Source organism: Macrobrachium rosenbergii, chromosome 16, assembly GCF_040412425.1.
Source record: "Macrobrachium rosenbergii isolate ZJJX-2024 chromosome 16, ASM4041242v1, whole genome shotgun sequence".
Lineage (NCBI taxonomy): Eukaryota > Metazoa > Arthropoda > Malacostraca > Decapoda > Palaemonidae > Macrobrachium > Macrobrachium rosenbergii.
Window position 1 is genome coordinate 5,433,116 of NC_089756.1, and position 24,606 is coordinate 5,457,721.

The 24,606-nt window shown below is 40.6% G+C and overlaps 1 protein-coding gene across 1 annotated transcript; it reads left to right on the top strand.

Moving 5' to 3' along the window:
• Positions 1-18,199: 18,199 nt before the first annotated feature.
• LOC136847517 (transmembrane channel-like protein 7) lies at positions 18,200-23,627 on the top strand. Its single transcript, XM_067119257.1, has 6 exons — positions 18,200-18,829; positions 19,463-19,862; positions 20,926-20,948; positions 21,232-21,501; positions 21,643-23,000; positions 23,193-23,627. Exons 1-6 carry the CDS (start codon positions 18,200-18,202, stop codon positions 23,392-23,394), a joined length of 2,883 nt encoding a protein of 960 aa, XP_066975358.1. The 3' UTR covers positions 23,395-23,627.
• The last annotated feature ends 979 nt before the right edge of the window (positions 23,628-24,606 follow it).

The following is a 24,606-nucleotide window of genomic DNA, read 5'->3' on the forward strand; positions in this document are numbered from 1 at the left end:
TGCATTATAATGCCATTTCTGCTAAGAGATTTGTCAACGTATTATAAAGCCTCTTTTGATAGAGATTTGTTATTGCATTGTAGCCACTTCTGCTAGAGATTTGTTAATGTAGTATAAAGCCACCTCTGCTAAGAGATTTGTTAATGTATTATAAAGCCACTTCTGTTAAGAGACTTGTCAATGTATTATAAAGCATCTTCTGCTAGAGATTGGTTATTGTATTGTAAAGCCTTTTCTGCTAAAGATTTGTTGTTGTATTGTAAAGCCTCTTCTGCTAAGAGATGTTACTGTATTGTAAAGCTCTTATGCTAAGAGATTTGTTGTTGTGTTGTAAAGCCTCGTCTGCCAAGAGATTTGTTATTGTATTGTAAAGCCTCTTCTGCTAGAGATTTGTTATTGCATTATAAATCTCTTATGCTAAGAGATTTGTTATTGCATTGGAAAGCCTCTTCTGCTAGAGATTTGTTATTGTATTGTAAAGCTCTTACAGTAAGAGATTTGTTATTGTGTTGTAAAGCCTCTTCTGCCAAGAGATTTGTTACTGTATTGTAAAGCCTCTTCTGCTAGAGATTTGTTGTTGTGTTGTAAAGCCTCTTCTGCTGAGAGATTTGTTATTGTATTATAAAGCTCTTATGCTAAGAGATTTTTTATTGTATTGTAAAGCTCTTACGTTAAGAGATTTGTTATTGTGTTGTAAAGCCTCTTCTGCAAAGAGGTTTGTTATTGCATTGTAAAGCCTCTTCTGCTAAGAGAGTGTTATTGTATTGTAAAGCTCTTATGCTAAGAGATTTGTTATTGCGTTGTAAAGCCTCTTCTGCTAAGAGATTTGTTATTGTATTGTTAAGCTTTTATGTTAAGATTTTTGATATTGTGTTGTAAAGCCCATTCTGCCAAGAGATTTTTTTATTGTATTGTAAAGTCTCTTCTGCTAGAGATTTGTTATTGTATTGTAAAGCCTCTTCTGCTAGAGATTTGTTGTTGTACTGTAAAGCCTCTTGTGCTAGAGATTTTTATTGCATTGTATAGCTTCTTCTGCTAGATATTTGTTATTGTATTGTAAAGCCTCTTCTGCTAGAGATTTTTTTATTGTATTGTAAAGCCTCTTCTGGCTAAGATTTTTTTCTATTGTAAAACCTCTTCAGCTAGAGATTTTTTAATTTTATTGTAAAGCCTCTTCTGCTAGAGATTTGTTATTGTATTGTAAAGCCTCGTGCATGGTAATTTAAATATACTTGTCATATTCTGCACATATTGCCTTGTGTCACATTTTTATTCATTTACCCTTTGCCAAAAAGCCAGCTAAATTGTTTCATTCACACATTTAATTGTGTATCCTCAGAAGCTGTGCTTCCCATTGATTGGAAGGGCAATCCCATGTTATCAATTTCTGCATAAGCCTTCCATTCTCTGCGCCAGATCCCAAGCATTTCTCATCAATCCAATTCCTTTCCTATGGCTTACATTGCCCATTTTACTAAATCATGTGTTGTCCACCAAAAACTTGAGTTCTATGGAACAAACCTAAATCGTTCATTACTAGCAAACCTTGAGTTCTACGGAACAAACCTTGACTTCTATGGAACAAACCTAAATCGGTCATTACAAACAAACTTTGATTTCTACGGAACAAACCTAAATCATTCATTACGAGCAAACCTTGAGCTCTTCGGAACAAACCTAAATTATTCATAACTAACAAACCTTGAGTTCTATGGAACAAAACTAAATTGTTCATCATGAGCAAACTTTGAGTTCTACGGAACAAACCCTAAATCGTTCATTATGAACAAACCTTGATTTCTATGGAAAAAGCCTAAATCGTTCATTACGAGCAAATCTTGAGTTCTATGGAACAAACTTAAATTGTTTATTATGAACAAGCACTGAGTTCTGCGGAACAAACCTAAATCGTTCATTACAAGCAAACCTTGAGTTATACTTAATAAACCCTAAATTGCTTATTACGAACAAACCTTGAGTTCCACAGAACAAACTTAAATCGTTCATTACGAAGAAACCCTGAGTTCTACGAAGCAAACTTAAATCGTTCATTACGAACTAACATTGAGTTCTATGGGACAAACTAAAATCGTTCACTGCGAACAACCCGTGAGTTCTATGGAACAACCCTTGAAGCAAAGGACCACATCCAATCTGAGCCTTTTCTAAACGGAGCACCAGGACTTTGGCACCATGCAGACACATGACTATAAAACCTATATGGAGCCCAGGACACAGATGGGGATGACGGGGACATCTTTGGCTAAGTGCGTCCAAGACATGGTAGCCGCAGCAAAATAGGAGAGAGAAGCCTGAGAGAAAAAGGACAGAGAGGAGAGGGAGAAAGAAAGACAAACTGGAGAAGCCAGGGAGGAAAGAGAAAGACAAGAAAAGGAAAGAGAAAGACAGGAAAAAGAGAAAGAAAGACAAGCAAGAGAAGCCAGGGAGGAAAAGGAAAGACAGGGGAGGGAAAAGAAAAAAGCACATGAGCTCGCCCATGCTCAACGGAGGGCAGAAAATGCAGCTCAGCCCTCTCCCCAGTCCACTCTCAGCAGCGTAAACACTCATCCAACAATGGATTGAAAATGAACCCAAGCCCTGGCTCGACCACATCGAGAAGGTATTTTCGACCTACACACCCTCTCCCGCTGAAGTAACACTTGTTCTGGGAGAGCACCTAGGCGGAAATGGCCTTATCACTTTCCGTTCCCTCACCCGGCCCGAGCAGGGAAACCTTGCAGAGGTTTGACAGGCCATCACAAAGGCCTACGAGATGAACCCCGAACGCTGGAGACAATGTTGGAGAGGCCGGCCAAAGGAGGCATGTCAGACCTGGTCTGAATGGGCATACCACAAAACCAGGACTCTTAAGCGATGGCTGGAATCCTTAAGCACATCCACCGTGGAGGACATCCTCGAGTGCTTCCAAATTGAAGACTTCCTATACTACACCGCCCCCTGCCCTTGCCACCTACATTTGTATGCAAGCTCCAAGACACTCGCTGAGTACTGTCGCTTGATGGATGGCTGGGACACATACCATCCTCACATCAGCTCTCTAGGACGTAAGATCTGTCCCCCTGCTCCCATCTCTGGTCAACCGCTGCCCAAGAATAGGCATCCACCAAAGAAGCCCGTGTGTGGCCATTGTAAGAAGATAGGGTACTCCACTGAATGGTGCTGCCTGAAGGCTGAGAATCAGCCGAGAATACCCCCTAGGCCCTTGGTGGGGGCCACACCCCACCAAGCCAAGCCCGGCCCTTGGGTGAACAAATAAACCTGCTCCCTCCTTGGGGGCAGTACCAAGAAAGGACTATAGCAAAGACAGGGCCACATGTCCGCAAGCCACAAGTCTTGCTCCCGGAACACGGCACCTAAAGCAGTCCAGACTGCTGTCCATTCTAGACAGCCCACTGAGTGGATAGACCTCGAGACTGTAACCATAGCACCCCTCGATGGCTCTACTCCCCCTCAAATGTTGATGAACATCGTAGACACCGGCTCTGAGGTGAGCCTCATCACACGAAATCACGTGTCTCCCGGTGCCCCCATCCACAAGGATGAACGGATGACCATCTGCTGGGTAAATGGAGATGTCAAGGACCCCCCCACAATCCGCCTTCAGGTCACTACAGGTGATTCCTCCCAAGAGGGGGAACACCTCTTTGGAGTTGTCCAGTCCCTCGCTACTGGATGTCCCCTTCTCTTGGGGCAAGATTTTGTCCAGCGGAGGGACACCCTGATTCCTCTACAATGCATGACAGCTATGACTCCCGAAGAACTGGAGGAGGAGGCACCTCTCCCAGATGATGATCCGCTGCCTGCTGATTTTACCCTAGCAGAAGTGCTATGGTTGCATGACCAGCCTGGCACTCCTCAAGACGAACCTGCTTCTGAGCCTGCGGCCGCCCTCCTCTTCACGGGGGTGGACGCCTCCGTTCCTACCTTGATCCAGGAGCAGCTCATCTGGGCACAGATGGAGGACACCACCTTGAGGTGTCACCTCTCGGAAGCTGCTACCACAGAGGAAGAACTAGAGGACCTAGTTAAGGACAACTTCCTCCTGGAGGATGAGATACTCTACCTGGTGACCCGGGGAAGAAATGAGCCTGCTCACATTTTTCACCAGCTGGTAGTGGTTCCTCCATCCCTGCAGCAAGACCTCCTTCATTTGGCACACGATGGTATTGGCGGGCACTTCAGTGTCACTCAAATCACCAGAGCTATTGAAGGCAAGTTCTACTGGCCCGATCTATGAAGGTCCGTCAAGGCCTTCATAGCATGCCCTATGTGCCAGATAACCGGAAACCCCAGCTAAGTCGTACCAAAGGCCCCTTTGAAAAACATTCCAGTGGCAAGAGTTCCTTTCCAAGGAATCATAATCGACTATTACATGCCTGAGGGGCTTATCAAGAGCAAGACTGGAAACAATCAATGCTCATGATCATCGATCGATTTACAAGATATTCTGAAGCCATTCCTGTCAGGAGCAAGAGCTTGAAGAACGCAGTGAAGGCACTCATCCAGTTCTTTTGTCGTTTCTGTTTCCCTGCAATGATTCAGAGTGATCAAGGGCGACATTTTATGTCGAAAGAGTTTCTCGACAGCATGGCCAGCCATGGTGTCAAACATATTCACTCAACCCATTATCACCTTGAAAGCCAAGGAATAGTGTAACATTTCCACCAGGTCCCTGGCTTCACTTTGAAAAAGCTCAAACTCCTTCCCTATGCCCCTTTCGCTATTTGCCAAGCTCCTGTTGAGACTTTAGGGTATAGCCCTTTTGAGCTTCTATATGTTCACTCTACCCAGGGCCCCCTTGACATCCTGTAAGAGGCCTGGGCCAAACCAGTGAGGGCAGACCAGGTGAAGGACCTGCCTAATGTGCAATGAAAACTTTGGGCTGTGTGGGGGGTTGCCCAAGCAACAGAGGCCACAACTCAAGAGCAGGTCAAGCTCAAGCTCGACAAGGAAGCCCAGACCTGATCTTTTAACATTGGAGACCAGGTTTTTGTCCTTCAGATAGGAGCCTTTTGCCCTCTTGAGACCCAGTTCACAGGCCCCCATAAAATACTTGGCAAGCGAGGTCCCCTAAATTACCTTGTAAACTGCAGTAAGAGGAAAGCCAAATGGCTCCTTATAAACCTACTAAAGCCATACCTAACTAGAGAAGACAAGGAGATAGAGGAAAGCCCTCTGGGTCCAGGGGAAATAGCAGGACCATCACCGCTATGTCGCCACCTTCAACGAGTTCAGAAGTACTACACTGCCTTGAAGTCATTACTCCAGGGCTAGACGAACACTAACGTAACGATGTGCATCAGCTGCTCAGCGCACACCTGCAGGTAACCCAAGTCCAACTCGGCTGCACCGGCATTGTAGAGCACACCATACACCTGCGGGAAGGTCTCACGCCAATAGCTCAAGGTATTACTGAGTCAGTCCCAAGATAGCTAAGAAAACTGAGGAGTAGGTACAGCTCCAACTCGAGCTCGGACTGTCCGAAGTAAGCCACGGTGAATGGTCATCCCTGGTTGTCTTGTTCCATAAGGAAGGAGGGGGAGACAGGCTATGAACAGACTTCAGGAAGAGGGTTGAGACGTGGTTGGAAAGCCTGGGCAGTGTGCCCTACCTAAGCGTAATCAATCTTGAGAAGGGATATTGGCTGGTGTCCCTGTCAGAGGAGTTGTACCCTCTGACTGCCTTCACCATGCCTACTGGGATCTACCAATGCAAAGTGATGCCTTTCGGCCTCAAAAATGCCCCTAGCTGTTTTCAGAGGCTGATGAACAAAGTCCTGGCAGGAATCAAGAACTGTGTTGTCTATCTCAACGACATCGCAGCATATGCTGACACCTGGGAGGAGCATCTGCAATCCTAAACCAAATCCTTATTGCCCTACGCAAAGCCAACCTTGTAATCAGCCTCAAAAAATGTCAGTTTGGCATGGCTGAAATAACATATCTCCATTACTGTGTGGAAAATGGCAAGCTGATGTCAAAAGATGCTAACGTCCATGCCATTCGGGACATGCCTTACCTGAGGACCAAGAGGGAAGCCCACCGATTTGTCGGAATGGCATGGTACTGCTAACGCTTCATTAAGAATTCTGTTGATGCTGCTGCCCCTATCACTGACCTCTTCCGAGGAAAGCAGCCTTTTCGGCGCACTCCAGAGTGTGAAGGGGCATATGATCACCTCAAGGAGGTCCTAATTAGTCAGTCTGTTCTCCAAACACCTGACTACGAATGACCTTCTTGCATGGGTTGATGCAAGCGTCATCGACATTGGGGTAGTCATGCTCCAAGAAAAGGACGAGGTTAGACACCCAGTAGCCTACTATTCCAAGAAACTCAAACCAGTTGAGATAAGGTATAGCACTAGAAAAAGAACCTCTGGGCATGATCTTAGCCATGAAGCAATTTGAGTCCTATCATGCTGATCACAAATTTCCATTGACCGCATACACTGATCATAACCCCCTTAAGTATCTCATGACTTTCCAAAATCAGAGTATGTGCCTGATGCATTGGTGTCTCGACCTCCAGGATTACAATTGGAGGATCAAACACATTAACGGTACGGATAACAAGATAACTGATGTCTTTTCCTGGCATCTTAACAAATGACTGTAGTAATAACCTGTTAACCCCACTGCGTAAAATGGCACTCCCGCCAGTGTGCAGTGTTGAGTTATGCCCAGCTGAATTAGCACCCCCGAAAGAGTAAGATACTTCTTTCCTTGACTCTATCCTTTCCCTGTAATTTAAATCCCGAGTCCCTGACTCACAAAACCCATGTAATTACATATGTAGTTGTACACCTGATACTGAGATTTGTGATGAGAGGCACCCATGATGTTAGTGCCATGCCTGGCACAGTGCCACCGTGTACAAGTATTGTGGCATCACCTAACTTAAGTCCACAAGTACTTTGTTGTAATGCCTCATCAAGGCAGATTAACTGCGTGACTTGGGTTTCACGAAGCTAACCTTATCATTTAGTGCATGACTAATTCCAGAAATTAATTTAGAGATAGTGCTCTAACCCTCTTTTATGTTGTTACTCTGATTCATGATATAATAAATCATCAAATTTGTCTATTTTAAATTTGATTTAATGTTGATGTAAAGTAACTGCAAGTTAAATTTGATTAATTAACTTCCAGGCTCAGTACTCTGCAATAACGTATGTTTATATAACAAAGCATAATTTCCAATTTATTGACTCGCAGAGTTACAAATTTTAAGAAGTTAGTGATATTAAAAGGTGAAGTAAGGAGAGATAATAGCTTATTCAGTCGAGTTGACTTATTCGTAGACATCTCCACCCAATTCAAAGTGCAGAATGTCAACCTGGTTGGGGAGGTGTAACAAGGGAGACCTCTTCTAAGCCACCTCACCGTCTAAGTCTTGCAATAATGTGCAGTATAGCCTTCATAAACTTGATTTTTTAATTTTTTTGGAAGCAAGTACAGTAACGTTAATAACACCACTGACTAACGAAGGTAGGTTATGGAAAATATCGCTTCTTCATAAAGAAATCTCTCATTCCTCCACCCTTTGGTAATCTTTTTAATCCTCTTTCTTGACCTAGTGACTGCTCAAGACTTTTCTTCCAGGTAATGCCTTCTGGAGACTAAATCCTTGCTGGAGGCGCAGACGAGCTGGTGAAAGAGATTAATTCAAAAGATAAAGCGGCTGGACCCTTAGCAACTGGGTACCATGTGGCCGGTAGCCTGCCACATGGTCCAGGATACATGGAAAACAGACTGCCAAGCAAATAGACAATGCCATCTGGAAGGAAGAGGAAAATAATCCACTGAGGTCTTAAAAGGCAGCGCACGAATGGCACTTTCTCAGAAACACCTGGTAACAGAATCCATACACTTGCCCTTTTCATCCTGCTCCCTTAGAGCCTTGACTCTTCCCGCATGGCTGTTTTGGAGCCTCAGTCTTTTTACAGTGCAAGCCCCTTAAATTTTTTACCTCCATGCTGGCGCTGAAAACAAGTACCCCCACCCTGTCTCCAACAAAAAGTTAAAGTACCAGAAGTGAGGGTTTGAATAAGTCACGAATCTTTTATTCTTCTGCTGAAATTTATATCATTTCCTAAGTGTGATTTTCCACAGAGACCTGACTTATTTTAGTGTAGTGATTAAATACCCAAAATTAACATGTGTTTTACCAGTGCTTAGAATTGAGTTGCTTTGGCACCTTCCGTGCATCCCTCGATTCTCCTAAATTGCGCTACTTAATTTTGTAATAAACTTAATGCGTTCTCAATTGCAGTCGGAGTGGCTAGCTGTGGAATCAAATGCTCACCCTGTGCTTGTGTTGTGGTCTTAACCACTGCCCCTCACCCAACGACGTTCTTCGAAGTGAATTTTTACCCAGTTCTGTTATTGGCTAATTTGTTGTAAATTTAGTTGACTGACAGGACTCCGTTTTTACCTGTCTGTTTCGAATTTCCCCACCCTTCTGATTTAATTGTTAATTGTAAATATAAGTGATTGTAAGTGACCCTAATTGTTTATCTGCAACTTTCCTTGTTGAAGCAAGGCTTTTAGTGTTTTACCTGAATCAGGTCCTTCAGTCAGATTTGAGAGTTTCTATGCTAAGTTCCACATCCCCTCAGCATAAAATGTCAATAATATGTATATATATATAGTCTTATGCTGTGGTTTTCGTAATGCAGTAATCTCCCCGTGTTTATGTGTGAGTTGTAGTATAACTATGATTTTGTGTTCAGATACGCATATACCGTAAAAGAGTTAGCGTAGGTAAAGTGATTGCACTCTGTGTAGTTTGTGAGAAGGGACGGTGTGCGTAGCGATGAGAGGGACAGAGACTGATTGTTCGTTGTATAGGGACGCAATTTGTTTAGTCAATTTCAAAACTGCTGAAGTAATGCATTCCATTGGGATGCGATCAAAACACTGTGGAAAGACCTACCACGTAGATAGACGCCCATACAGAGGAGTCGACATTCAGAGACCAAAAGGCGTTGTTGAAGGGAGATGCGCTCTCTCTCTCTCTCTCTCTCTCTCTCTCTCGCTCGCTCGCTCTCGGGATTTTACGAATGTCCTGTTTTAACGTAATTGATATTTAGATAGACGATGGTCACTCATATCCTTTAACTGTTTAATTCCTTAGTAAATGTGTCTGAGTTATCTGAACAGTGTATTTTATTAAGTGTGTGTGTAACGGCGCCTGGTTAAAAACACGAAGCAATTTGGTACCAAGGTATTGTAAACATAATTGTGGGTTTCTAGTGCACTAAGAAAAATATTTAGAGTGGCTATATGTAAAGATATCTTTTCACTTTTTTAATATTTTTTCGTGTTATATGTTTTATGCTTTATCTTTTGAAGAATTTTTCTTTTATGCATATATGTGATGTATTTGCTATTGCCTTAATTTTTGCTTTACATTTTTTGATATTTAATCTTTTGCAGAGTATATTTCTGTGTCTTTTGTATCCACATTTTTATATGATTGATTTATTTGCCTTATTTTGTTTAACACGTGGGAATTAATTTACTTACAGTATATTTCCTTTCAATCAAGTTTTGTTATTTAACAGTTTGAATCTTTCTTGAATAATTTTTGATGAATTAATAAATTAACTTCTGATTTAATTTTGACTGATGATTAATTCAGATTTAATCCAATTCTTCAAGTAATAATAAATTTCCCTGAGACTGTTAATGTCATGTATAATCTTTGAATTTAGAAATAAATTTTTGTATTTAAAATATTATATCAGAGTTTCATTCATTGACCCACCAGTAATTTTGATTTGAATTAGAGATAGAGTGGTAAGTGAGATGTTTTCCTTCAAGTAATTGAAGTGAGCTCGAACCAGGGAAATGAAATAAATGGAAATATTTGAACTTTTATGATGTTAATGGAGTGATGCCCTTAGATTTTACCTCACACCTATTTAACAAACTTTATCTGCTTTCTTTCATGATTGATAAGTTTTATAAGGGATCACTGTTGCCTTTAGAGAAATCAGTCGTCTCTTATGTGTGATGAGGGTTCAGGTGTCTGGCTTTTGTGAGGTAACTATAATTGTTGAATAAATGTTAAGTTTGGTAATCAAATATCAAGCACTTAGATACCAGGTTTGATTTAAAGAACAGACACTGGACACTCCGGGGTCACCATATATAAGTGGTGCACTAGACTCCGGGACAAGCACTTAGATATCAGGTTTAATTTGAAGAACAGACACTGGACACTTCGTCACATATATAAGTGGTGCCCAAGACCCTGGGAAAACAGATCACAAATATCACTCTGGTGTATACTGGTGGTGTTAGGGACATATTTTATTAGGAGAGTGACCATATAGTTCTTTTATTTTATGAGGAGAGTGACCATATAATTGTTTTTTGCAATTTATTGTGTTGAATTGTTGTAATATTGAGTTATTAGTTGGGTAACTGAGAGAGATGGCTACCTTCGATGTTCAAGAGTTTTTAGCAAACCCCTCCATCCAAGAGTTATCTGAAATCACTCTGACTAAAGCACAGTGGAGTGAGATAGCAGTCGCATATGGTGGTCAGGTGTCTGCCAACATGGTAAAGGCACAAATAAAATTCATTGCAATCCAAGCATTGATGGACTCTGGTAAAATAGATGAGGAGCTCGGAGATGCTCAAGAATTGTTGAACGCAGCTGAGGCAGAACTTATAGATAAACATGGGCAAAAGAAAGAGAAAAGTGATGCAGAAGCAGAGCTTAGACGTCTAGAAGCAGAAGCAAATTTGATTAAGCTGAAGATGCAGGCTGAAAGAGAGAGAATGCAGGCTGAAAGAGAGAAAGAAGACAGAGAAAAACGAGAAAGAAAAGAAAGAGAAGAAGAGAAAGCTGCTGAAGAATTAAGAGAAATAGCTAGACACAAGAGAGAGATGGAAAGATTGAAAGCTACAGCTGAATTGCCCGTAACACCATCTAACCCTACTCAAGGTGATTCAGACCCTGTATTTGATGTAGTAAGAGTGCAGAAGTTAATTCCAAAGTTTACAGAAGGCCAGATGAGTTTTTTGATCACTTTGAAAAAGTGGCTGCAGGAATGGGATGGCCAGAGGATAAATGGTCAGTCTTGTTACAGAGTGTTCTCATTGGTAAAGGAAGAAGTGCCTATTTAGCCTTATCAGCTGATCAGTGTAAAGAGTACAAGGTACTTAAACACAATGTGCTACAAGTTTACCAGATGACCACTGAATATTATAATGAAAGATTCAGATCTTTGAGAAAGGATGACCAGATAACTTTCTTGGATTATGCCTACAAAGTGAGATGTTTTAAATGATGGTTGGAGGCTGCTAAAGTTAAAACATTGGAAGATCTTGAAGAATTAGTTGTTCTTGAACAATATCTTAGGGGAATTCCTGAACACATAAGAGCCTATCTGAGAGAGAGAGAGGTGAATAAACTTGACAAAGCTGCTACACTCAGTGAGGACTACAACATTATAAGCAGCAGAAGGAACTATAATGTCAAGTACCCGAATCAACGCACAGGTTTTAGGTCTCATCCAAATTTCAGGAGCAGATTTAATGGGAATCCTACAAGTGGTAATACCAAGTCAATGCACGGTAATATCCCTCAGCAAGCTAATGTAAAATCCTCATATAATAATGTTGCAAGGCAATTACAGAAGCCTAATGTTGTCTGCTACAAGTGTGGAAGAGCGGGACACTTCAGTCAAGAGTGTCATCAGACACATTGGCAGTCCAAACCAGTTGGTCAAGTAGTAAGAAATGACCAGGTGGAACAGACTACCAAGAACAATGTGGGGAGGAGTCAAGCTCCAGTGAAGACTGAGACTAAACAAGCTGAATGTTTAGCAACCAGTGGAAATGTAACTTCAAGCAGTGAGTGGCTGAGCAGTGTGGAGGCTTTTAAGCCATATATCTATGAGGGTACGCTGACAACTCCAGGAGGAAGTGTGCAGGTACCAGTCAAGGTGTTACGTGATACAGGGAGCAACCATAGTGTGGTAGTCCGTGGTGCTCACCCCCAGTTGGAGGAGAATCTTACAGGAGATTCTGTTATTTTGAAGGGTATAGGAGGAGAAGAGGTAACTCTTATATGCCGCTTACACCTGTCATGTGAATTAGTGACAGGAGATGTTGATTTTGCTGTAAAGGACTCACTGGCTGTTGAAGGTGTACATGTTCTGTTAGGGAATGAAGTTGGTAGTGTGCCATTTGTTCCTTGTCCTATAGTGACAGATAAACCATTGAGGATTAGTCCTACGGTAGATTTGGAGAAGAATAACCCCCACCTGTTTCCTAGCTGTGTGACTACTAGGAGTATGAAGAGGACTATGCCTGCAAGTGAAGAGACTGAGGATTTACCCACTCAAGAAGGATCTTTGAGCTTGGAAGAGTTGTTCCAGGGAAATGATGTTTCCCGTAATACTGATCAAGAAGAGGTTTCCCAAGAAGAAGCTGTCGTCCCTGAAGAGACTCTGAGTAGTCAAGATGTTCCTGAAGATAACAGTGAAACTACAGTAGCTGAGTTAGCAGATACTGAGAGCTCAACCCTTGAAGTTGGTCAGGTGACCAGGGAGAAGCTAATGGACCTGCAGAAGAAGGATGTATCCTTAGCTGAGCTGTTTTTCAGAGTTGTTGATCAAGAAGAGATGCAACAGACTCCTACCTGTTATTATCTGAAGGGAGGTTTGCTGATGAGGAAGCATAGACCTGCAGATATACCAGGAGATGCTGAATGGGGTGAATATCATCAAATTTTGATCCCACGTCCATTGAGGAAGCAAGTAGTAGCAGTAGCTCATGAATCTGGACATATGGGAATCAGGAAGACTGTGGAGAAGACCATGAAATACTTTTTCTGACCTGGACTTCACAAAGATGTTAGCAAGTTCTGTCGGGAGTGTCATACCTGCCAAATAGCTGGAAAGCCAAATGAAACCATTCAGAAAGCCCCCCTACAACCTATAGAAGTTAGAGGAGAACCCTTCAGCAAGGTGATTATAGATATGGTTGGACAACTGCCGAAGAAGAAGAAGGGTCATGAGTATCTGTTAACATTGATGTATCCTGTGACAAGATATCCTGAGGCAATTCCTGTTAGAAACATATCTGCCAAGATAGTTGCTGAAAAACTAGTGGAGTTTTTCTCAAAGTTTGGGATACCTGAAATTGTACAAAGTGATAGAGGAACCAATTTTACTTCCAAACTGTTTCAGGATGTGATGAACTTGTTAGGAGTGAAACAACAGTTGTCCACTGTGTATCACCCAGAGACTCAAGGAGCCTTGGAAAGGTTTCACCAGACATTGAAAAGTATGCTGACTAAGTATTGCTCTGAGTCAGGCAGAGACTGGGATGTTGGTGTACAATTGATGTTATTTGAAATTAGGAATGCTTATCAAGAAAGCATGGGTTGTTCACCTAACGAGATGAATTTTGGTAGAGAAGTGAGAGGACCGTTGAAAATTCTTGCAGAAAATTGGAAAGAAAATCAAGTGGAAGTCCACGGAGAGTATGTAAAGAACTTGAGGAAAAGATTGGAAGAGATTAGAAAATTCTCTTTAGAAAATCTGAAACTGAGTCAAGAAAAAATGAAAAGGAGATATGATAAGAAGACTAAGCTAAGAAGTTTTAGTGTTGGTCAACAAGTGTTAGTGTTTTTACCTGTCAAGAGATTTCCCCTTTCCAACAAGTTTCAAGGTCCCTACAAGATAATTGAGAGGTTAAGTGATAGAACTTATGTAATTGAAACACCAGAAAGACGAAGACGAAAAAGGAAGATACATGTAAACCTCTTAAAACCTTACTTCTCAGAAACCAAAATGGAAACTGTGTCAATAACCCAGACGACTTCAACTACAGAAGACGACGATGGATATGAATTGGGAGCTGAAAGCAAGATGAATAATTCTTCAATTTGGGAAAATTTGGAGGATAAACTGAAACATTTGAGTGTTGAGCAAGGTGGTGAGTTGTGTGAAGTGATTAGAAGCTTCACAGAACTATTTGCAGATGTACCTAGGTGTACTGGTCTGATCAAGCATGAGATCAAGATCCAAGAAGATGGCAGACCATTCAAACAGAGAGCTTATCGCCTATCACCTTATCATCGAGATGTTTTGAAGAAAGAAGTTGAATATTTGTTGCAGCATGGATTAGCAGAACCCAGTTCCAGTCACTACAGTTCTCCATGTGTGTTAGTGAAGAAGCCTGATGGCTCATTTAGGATGTGTACTGATTATAGGAAACTGAATTCCATCAGTGTGGCTGACAATTATCCCTTGCCTCTTATAGATCAGTTACTTGATAATGTTGGACAAGCCAAGTTTGTCTCCAAGATAGACTTGTTGAAGGGATACTATCAAATTCCCTTAGATGAGAATGCTAAGTTGCTGTCAGCTTTTATTACTCCTTTTGGACTGTATCAGTATACTGTTCGGCCATTTGGTCTGATGAATGCACCTGCAACGTTTCAACGAGTGATGGATCAACTGCTAGGGTCCATAGAAGGAGTAGGTGTATATTTGGATGACATAGTCTTTTACTCTGCAACATGGGAAGAACATCTGAAGATCCTGAGGAAAGTTTTCAAGAAACTAAGGGAAACAGGACTAACAGTCAACCTAGAGAAGAGTGAGTTCGGGAAGGCAACTGTGCAGTATCTTGGGTTTGAAGTTGGGAAAGGCCTTCTTGCTCCAGTAAATGCTAATATGGAAGGTATCCATAAGGCTACCCCACCTACTACTAGAAAACAGCTACAGAGATTTTTGGGCATGGCAGGATTCTATCGACATTTCTGCCCGAATTTCTCAGTTGTAGTAGCCCCCTTAACAGACTTAACTAGTCCCAAAGCTAAGTTTGTTTGGACTACAGAAGGTCAAGAATCCTTTGAGAAGGTAAAAGCCATTTTAACTTCAAGACCAGTACTTCGGGCTCCAGACTTCAATAAGAAATTTGTGATACAAGTTGATGCTTCTGACTGTGGAATTGGAGCTGCACTACTTCAAGAAGATGAAAGTGAACTTTTGCATCCCGTATGTTTCATGTCTTCGAAACTGAAAAAGCATCAGAAAGTGTTTTCCACGATAGAAAAAGAAACTCTAGCCTTAATCACAGCATTGAAAAAGTTTGAAGTGTATGTGAACAGACCTAGGAATGAAGAGATTTTAGTGCTGTCTGATCACAATCCGCTCACGTTTTTACAGCGGATCAAGAATCACAACCAGAGACTCACTCGGTGGTCTCTGTGCTTGCAACCCTATAATATTAAGGTACAGCATATCTCGGGTAAGAACAACGTGGTTGCTGATTACTTATCCCGTTGTGAATCGTTGGATTCAACCCCGGGATAACCAATCTTCTTGGGGGAGGAGTCTTATGCTGTGGTTTTCGTAATGCAGTAATCTCCCCATGTTTATGTGTGAGTTGTAGTATAACTATGATTTTGTGTTCAGATACGCATATACCGTAAAAGAGTTAGCGTAGGTAAAGTGAGTGCACTCTGTGTAGTTTGTGAGAAGGGACGGTGTGCGTAGCGCTGAGAGGGACAGAGACTGATTGTTCGTTGTATAGGGACGCAATTTGTTTAGTCAATTTCAAAACTGCTGAAGTAATGCATTCCATTGGGACGCGATCAAAACACTGTGGAAAGACCTACCACGTAGATAGACGCCCATACAGAGGAGTCGACATTCAGAGACCAAAAGGCGTTGTTGAAGGGAGATGCGCTCTCTCTCTCTCTCTCTCTCTCTCTCTCTCTCTCTCTCGCTCGGGATTTTATGAATGTCCTGTTTTAACATAATTGATATTTAGATAGACGATGGTCACTCATATCCTTTAACTGTTTAATTCCTTAGTAAATGTGTCTGAGTTATCTGAACAGTGTATTTTATTAAGTGTGTGTGTAACGGCGCCTGGTTAAAAACACGAAGCAATTTGGTACCAAGGTATTGTAAACATAATTGTGGGTTTCTAGTGCACTAAGAAAAATATTTAGAGTGGTTATATGTAAAGATACCTTTTCACTTTTTTAATATTTTTTTCGTGTTATATGTTTTATGCTTTATCTTTTGAAGAATTTTTCTTTTATGCATATATGTGATGTATTTGCTATTGCCTTAATTTTTGCTTTACATTTTTGATATTTAATCTTTTGCAGAGTATATTTCTGTGTCTTTTGTATCCACATTTTTATATGATTGATTTATTTGCCTTATTTTGTTTAACACGTAGAATTAATTTACTTTCAGTATATTTCCTTTCAATCAAGTTTTGTTATTTAACAATTTGAATCTTTCTTGAATAATTTTTGATGAATTAATAAATTAATTTCTGATTTAATTTTGACTGATGATTAATTCAGATTTAATCCAATTCTTCAAGTAATAATAAATTTCCCTAAGACTGTTAATGTCATGTATAATCTTTGAATTTAGAAATAAATTTTTGTATTTAAAATATTATATCAGAGTTTCATTCATTGACCCACCAGTAATTTTGATTTGAATTAGAGATAGAGTGGTAAGTGAGATGTTTTCCTTCAAGTAATTGAAGTGAGCTCGAACCAAGGAAATGAAATAAATGGAAATATTTGAACTTTTATAATGTTAATGGAGTGATGCCCTTAGATTTTACCTCACACCTATTTAACAAACTTTATCTGCTTTCTTTCATGATTGATAAGTTTTATAAGGGATCACTGTTGCCTTTAGAGAAATCAGTCGTCTTTTATGTGTGATGAGGGTTCAGGTGTTTGGCTTTTGTGAGGTAACTATAATTGTTGAATAAATGGTAAGTTTGGTAATCAAATATCAAGCACCTAGATACCAGGTTTGATTTAAAGAACAGACACTGGACACTCCGGGGTCACCATATATAGGTGGTGCGCTAGACTCCGGGACAAGCACTTAGATATCAGGTTTAATTTGAAGAACAGACACTGGACACTTCGTCACAATATATATATATATATATATATATATATATATATATATATATATATATATATATATATATATATATATATATATATATATATCGAACTGCCACCTAATTGCATAAGAAATCACTTATAATTACTCGAGGAAGAGAGATAAAAGAGACTTTTATTCTCTCGACGAAATAAATAGGCTACACAGAATTCGGTCTCTTCCTTTTTAAGAAGAAGAAGAAGAAGAAGAAGAAGAAGAAGAAAACATCACCTCTTTATCAGTTATCTAAATGGACGCCGAGAACTGGGAGTGGTTATCGCTGCTTCTAATGGACAGATAAAGAGTTCCGATCTCCACCAGAGCAGAGGGGAGATTCAGTCTCGTCATCGCGACGCAAAAACGCAGGAAAACGAGAACACTGGAGCTAGGGCTAAGGTCAGTTGGAGAAACTGTTTTTTATTCGTTATCCGTCGCGTGTAATAATCAAGGTCTTCGTTTACAGAGGATCCTTGTGTCCTCTTCAATCGTTTATTTAAAAAAACATCGTAGTGATAGATTCTATTTAAGATTTCAGAATATGAACCGATGCTTCCTATTTCACGAATAAGTTTAAATTTTTTGCAGTGCAACAAAATCTAAAAATCTTACTAAAATACTTGTAAAGTATTCTCTTTTTTTTTTTTTGCCTTGGAAAGGTAAAATGTCTATATGTTCATCATATGTTTGTTACTGTAGTCAGTTTGTAATAAGTTAAAACACATTTTTCTTTTTAGCGATGAAACAGTGCCGATTTTAACTCTAATGCTAAGAGGGTTTCCGTGTTTCTATGAAAACCAGACTGACTGCAATGAAAGAAATTAACTCAGTGTAAAGAAATGTATATATTAATAGTGTATAGTAGCAATCCGGTCTTTGACTGGAATTTTTTTTTTGGTTATGAATGCTTTTACTCCTAATAATAATAATAATAATAATAATAATAATAATAATAATAATAATAATAATAATAAAATCCGAGTGGATCTTGTTGACCTTCCCCGGGAGGCAGTAGGGGAGACGTGTCACAGCCACCCTCCTCCTGCAAACCTGTTTGTCCGCCCCGGATGGGGGGGTGGTAGGTAAGGGATCGGGAGGGTAGGAGAGACAGCAGCTCCGGGTTCCGACACGTGTAGCGTGAGCCAATAAGCTCATAAAAAATAATAATAATAATCATGGAAACTTGAAATGCTTGGTGCTAATCCTAAATAAATTTCAGGTGATGGACACGCAAAATTCAGGCGAACTAGGCCCACATGAAAACAACACCTCTCTAGAAGCCTCGAGTGGAGAACTAGGTCCATGTGAAAACAACACCTTTCTAGAAGCCTCGAGAGGGGAATTAGGCCCAAATGAAAACAACGATTCTCTAGAAGGCTGGAAAGGGGAACTAGGCCCATATGGACATAACACCTTTCTAGAAGGCTCGAGAGGAGAACTAGGCCCATATGAAAATAGCACCTCTCAAGAATGCTGGAGAGGGGAACTAGACCCAAATGAAAACAACGCTTCTCTTGAAGACTGGAAAGGGAGCATAGGCTCATTTGAAAATAACACCTCTCTAGATGGCTGGGGAGGGGAACTAGGCCCATATGAAAATAACACCTCTCTAGAAGATTGGGAAGGGGAACTAGGCCCATGTGAAAACAACACCTCCCTAGAAGGCTGGGGAGGGAGAAGCAACACTTCGTCGTATGGAAAGGCACTCCAGTCTCTCGCTCGAAAATACGTTTCGTCGCTAGACTGCAACGCGCGCAAATTTTCTCCCTTTGCCAGAAGTTTGTCCATTGCAAGGCTGCCGAGGAGACCCAGATTCCGCCTTAACAAAGACACCGGAGAAGAAGTCCTCAATGTAAGGGACAATGTCATCTTTTCGGGGGGCCTGTCTTCGACGAGGAAGGCGTTCCAGTACGCTTTACGAAATCGATTTCGTTGGAGGAGGGCATCATTCCGAACTTTTAGTTTTCAAGGTGAATTTGGAGTGTTTATTTTCATTCTCAACAATCATTAAGCTGCATTATCATTTAAGTGATTTACCCTGCATATTACTATAGCAGTTACGTTATAAAAATTGAGAAATTTATTCTATCATGTAACTAACATAATCATTCAGTTAATTAATCTAAAAACCAGGACTAAATCCAGATTTTCCGGACGACCTCAATGGACTGCGAGAACCGTCTTATGCTACGGGGTGCAATGAACAGACGGAACAAATTCTGGAAGAAATGGTGGAACCAGAAACCCCGATTTGCACTCAAAATACGATGCATGGTACGATTGCATGGTAAAATCATTAGAAATAAAAGTTCAATAACGCCATTAAAAAGGTAAAATCATTAGAAATAAAAGTAAGACAGACCTGCGGAAGATGTTCCATAACTAGTATTTTATACCTACGCTTGCATGTATGACGTATTTTTTATTTATCTATGAATGGATCAAAATTATGAGCATTTTTAAATGCAGCAATTATTATTTTTAGGTAATGAAACAGCCAAAAAACATCGGCCTAGAAACAGCCGCATCGTGGCGCGACAGACTTCAATTAGGCGCAGGGAGCACAATGACAAGGGCGCTAAATAATCGACGAATATCATCCTCTTTCGTAGAAAAGTCATATTCTACTTTGGGTAACACTGCACGAAAATTTCGTTCCCTTCTGGACGACCATGGACTCGGGGAATACATTTTCTGGAACGAGCTGGAAATATTCGAGTCGAACCCAGCCTCAGATATTGACGATGACTTCCTCTACGAAAGAAGGACCAGCGATGGCCCTTCTGTCTCAACTCTAGGGCGCCGACTAAGGAAGTCCTATGTCCCCTTCGACGTCGAGACACATTTGGGTGAATTAAGGTTCGGTAACAATCTTAGGCGTGAAGGTAAGTTAATTCCTCTATTGATTAAGCAATTGATGATATAAATCGTACACATTCACCGATTACCTACGTGCAAATGAATCGTCTTCACACACACATATATAATTATTTATATATATATATATATATATATATATATATATATATATATATATATATATATATATATATATCCCTTCATTTTCTAATTTTACACAGCTCTTTCTTTGGACGAAACAACAGAGGAGATAAAAAAGCTGCGAAATGCAACAGTCCCCCTGAATAAGAAACGACAGAAAATGGGCCACTTAAAGGGAGACTTCAAAGAAAGAACTGGCCAAGCCTGGCAAGGGAAACCAAGTTACTTGAGAAGGGCTCGGGGTGGTTTGAACACCTGCGGACATTATATCGATAAGTTAAAGGTAATGGGCACACACACCCCCAACAAAAAAAAAATCTAGGTAAAAGTGAAGGTATTATTTTATAAGGTGCCAATACACGGCATGAAATTGTTACCTACATTCTTTAAAAGAGCTCTTCATTAAATTACGACTTACGAGTATAAGGTAAGGCAGTAACACACCCCCAACCCCAACCCCATAGCTAACGGCAAAATTGTAACCAGTAAACACCCCTAGATTATGTGGTATTATTTTATATTGGCAACTTACAAAATTTTATCAGTGTGAAGACTACTACCACGCCCTATAAACAAAAGGTGGTAAATACCATAAACGTAAACAAAAGACACAAACATAAACAAAAGGCGGTAAATATTTGGACTGACGGGAACCAGGCCGCGGCAATAATCTTCAGTTTTACCAAAAACTATGCTCAATCTAACTAATCGAGTAGAATATTGATTCCTTTTTTTCCCCACCTTAAAATGACTCAGACATGGTCGATTATCTCTTTGGAACTTGGAAATTATTATATTTCGAAAAATTACAAGATATTTGGGAAAGATATAAAAATATTAGCGGCAGATTTACTCCAGGTTTAGCGGCAGAGAATATTAAATAGCGTGGAAAATTATAAATTTTTTTTTATTACAAAATAGGTTAAGAGAATACCAGTATCACTACAGGTGCATTACTACTTGAAAAACTGGTATGAACATTATTTTATTTTCTTATCTAAATTAAAAAGAACCTTTGCATGAACAAAAAGATAAAAACTCAAATCTTATCTTTATTTTTAACAAAATTAAAACTGATTGACACTCAAAGATCATGAGACTTATCAGTCCCATAATGAACTCTACTTATCAGATATTAGGCCATTTTAACTGAATACATTAATAATTCTGTGGGAGTCTTTTAATCATGAAGAATATCTTTGATTAAAACAAAATCGAAGAGAAGGATCTCTCGATTCCTTTGCATATCTACAGATCTGGAGGCCCCTTATTCGCCGAGTCGAGGGGCAATTTGGTCAGAGTGGTGTCGCCATTTTCAGTTTCATCTTGGACTTGCTTGGTCTGAATTTCCTTCTGAGTGTGATCATGTTGAATGCTATCGTACTGCCGGTGATTTTCCTGCAGGAGGATAGAAAGATTAACGAAGATCCTGAAGAATGGAAGGCAGGGTGGACACCATGTGACAACTCGACCTCTAGCAGTGATCGTTGCCCTAATGTGGACTTGACAAGCCACAGCGCAATTGTGAGTTTGTTAATGGATTAGTCAATTCTTCAACTTAGCAATATTTCATTCGTTGTACTTTTGTCAAATTTGTCACTTTTAAACCAACGTACATGCCATAAACAAGTTACTCAATAGGCATTTATCTATAATTTTTTGCAGATCAATAACTGTAGTAACATGTACCTAGAACAGCTCCTTTGGAAAAACTCGAGTGACAGCATGGGCAATCATTCTGAGATCCTGCCAGTGGGTATAATAGCAGAGTTCCTGATGGGCAAGGGGAGGCTGGAACTCACTCCTCTCTTTCTCGGTTACTACCCTCCAGAAATCCGATATAATGGATACCCAGTCGCAGCCGTGTACATTCTGGTAACGACTACTGTGTTTGTGATATCTTTAGTAAAGGTGGTCGTGCGGGTGGGTCAGTGGCTTCGCTACAATGCCATGACATCCAGAGGTCAGCTGTTCTCTGAAACAGTTTTCGCCGGCTATGACTTCTCCTTGCGAAGTTCCCACGCTGTCATTTGGAAGCAAAGGATGCTGAGGAATGAACTGTGCTCTGCTCTGAACGAGGACAGGTTCCAGCTGTCGAAGTCGCGGCGAACGACCAAGCGAATGCTCTGGATTTTGTTCAAGCGAGTGATCATTAACATATTCATCATGGCAGTGGTCATCTTCAATTTCTTGGTGATTATGGCGTTCACTGCATTTCAGACCAACATGCAAAGGTGGCTGACTGATTACTTCGATGTGGGTCCCTTGATGGCAGAGAATTTGAGTTTCCTATGCAAGTATTCTGATACTTTGGTGATAGGATTTCTTTGTATGTTTACGCCACCATTAATTTCTAAGCTAGGCTCATGGGAAGAGTACACCAGTCGAAATGAGATGCTGCTCTTCATCATCAGAAACGGTTTCATACGCCTCTTCTCTTTGGAAGTTTTGGTCATCACGCACCTGGAACAAGCAAGACGAGACAAAGGGCAAGAATGCAATGTCGACCTTCTGTGCTGGGAGACAGCTCTCGCCCAGGAGATCTACTCGCAACTGGTATGGGAATTCCTCACTCGTATGGTGGGAATGCTACTTCGCGTCGTCTACGTGATTCTGGCAACACCCTGCCGGTGCCTTAAACTTTCAGTTTTGCCGGAATACAACGTTCCCGATAAGGTCATAGATATAATATTCATTCAAACGATTTGCTGGATAAGTGCGCCGCTGTCTCCACTGCTGCCAGTGCTGTGTCATGTCTTTTTGAACATTGTACTCTGGATGGAACTTCTTTCAGCTCTCGTGATGTCCAGGCCTTCAGAGAGGGTGTTCTTGTCCTCCAAGTCATCTGCTGCGTTCATGGTGGCACTAGCCATTTCTTGGCTGTGGAGTGCTGGGGTCACTGTGTTAGTACTTACTATAGTGCGTCCATCGCTTGGCTGTGGACCATTTAAAGGACTGACACAGGCCTGGGATGCTTTAACTCATTGGATCTGCGCAATGGACGGAAATTTATCAACGTTCAGGTAAAATATAAAGATAATAATTGTTCATTCATTTTTGGTTTTCGTTAGTCATGCCAAGCATTCATTATCTTATGTGAAACTAGTGTATTCAATAATCCAGTTGCCATAATACCAATTTGTAAACAGTTCGAATGTGATCATCTTTTATTCATTGTATTTCATTATATTTTCAACTGGATTTTTTTCTTTCAGATCGTTTCTTTTTGGAGTGGACGACCTATTCGTGACCATACCCCTGGGGCTGATCCTCTTCGGGCTCTTCACCTATTACCTTTGGATTTTACACCTGAAGTCGATCACCATCCGCCACCTGAAGGCAAAACTCAAGGAGGTCACCAGCGATAACATCTTTCTGCTGGACACTGCTCAAGAACTCAGGAACACGTGGCCATGAGGCGGTGTTGCACGAACATGAGTTCCTGCATAGGCCTATTTCAGCCTTTTGCTATCCACCTTTGCAGCAAGCACTGGCTTTGCTGCAAAGGTAGGTGGCAGGACGCTGAAATAGGCCTATGCTGATTGCAAATTGCAGTTGCACGTTTGTTGATGTGATATCACTCGACGCAAATTGCACAACTTCCATTTTGCAATTTGTATTGGTTACTAGGTATGGAGCTGGGTTTGTTAAGGGGATGCTCTGGGAGCAAGAGCCCGTGCAAGCATAACAGGTAAATAAATGTGGTTTGAAATGTCAGTACTTTATCTAACAATTAAATCTTACACTCCAGGTCACCTGTGGGCTAACTTAATTTACCCTGCACTGTGCAGCTTGGCTAAAATGGGACATTGTTTTGCCCGATCAAGGAATTTTCAAACAAAATACTGTACAGGATTCCTTATCTGCGTCTAATAGTGGCCTTCATGGGTTTAAAACATGGTGGGCTTTTATACAGAAATGGGTTTGATTTATCATGATGATTACAAATAAAAATTGCCTGTTTGACGAAAAAATAACTGCAATTACAACAATACCAATCTTGCCATAAAAAATTAAATAACTAGTGACCAAATATAAGCACTAAGTTTAATGACGGATTCCTCTTAGCATTCATCAAAACTTTACTGTACAGCGAAGTTGGCATTGTCAGAGCAAAATCATCGTCTATGAACGGCTAGCATGCAAAGTTCTATTTTTATATCCATGTATTCCTAGCTTATGAAATATGGTACGTATGGTCAAGGCATTCTTTTTCAAGTTCCAATTGTTTGTTCCCACCCTTCTTGGTTAAAAATGTGACTGAATATTTCACAAATATGGCTTTGGAAAAAAACCACATCTACTAAACAAATGAAGAAATGCTACAAGCCTATGGACACAGGTTGTCAGGATGAACGATTCTGACAGGGCGAGTGCCCCTGAAATTGTTTTACAAGTTGAAAATACAATTTAATCACCAGTTATTGGATGATAAATGAATTTCTCAATTACATAACAATAGCTGTCTTAAGTATTACCACTCAAGGCAAGCATGTAACTTGCTTGCCTTGAAATGATTAAAGGATTTCCAACTGCTGACCGTAATTCTAAGCCATTTGGCAAGAATGCCCATAGTTGCCAATGGGCGATCCAATCTTCCTAGAGGTAGAGCCACCTCCCTCAGCGGTC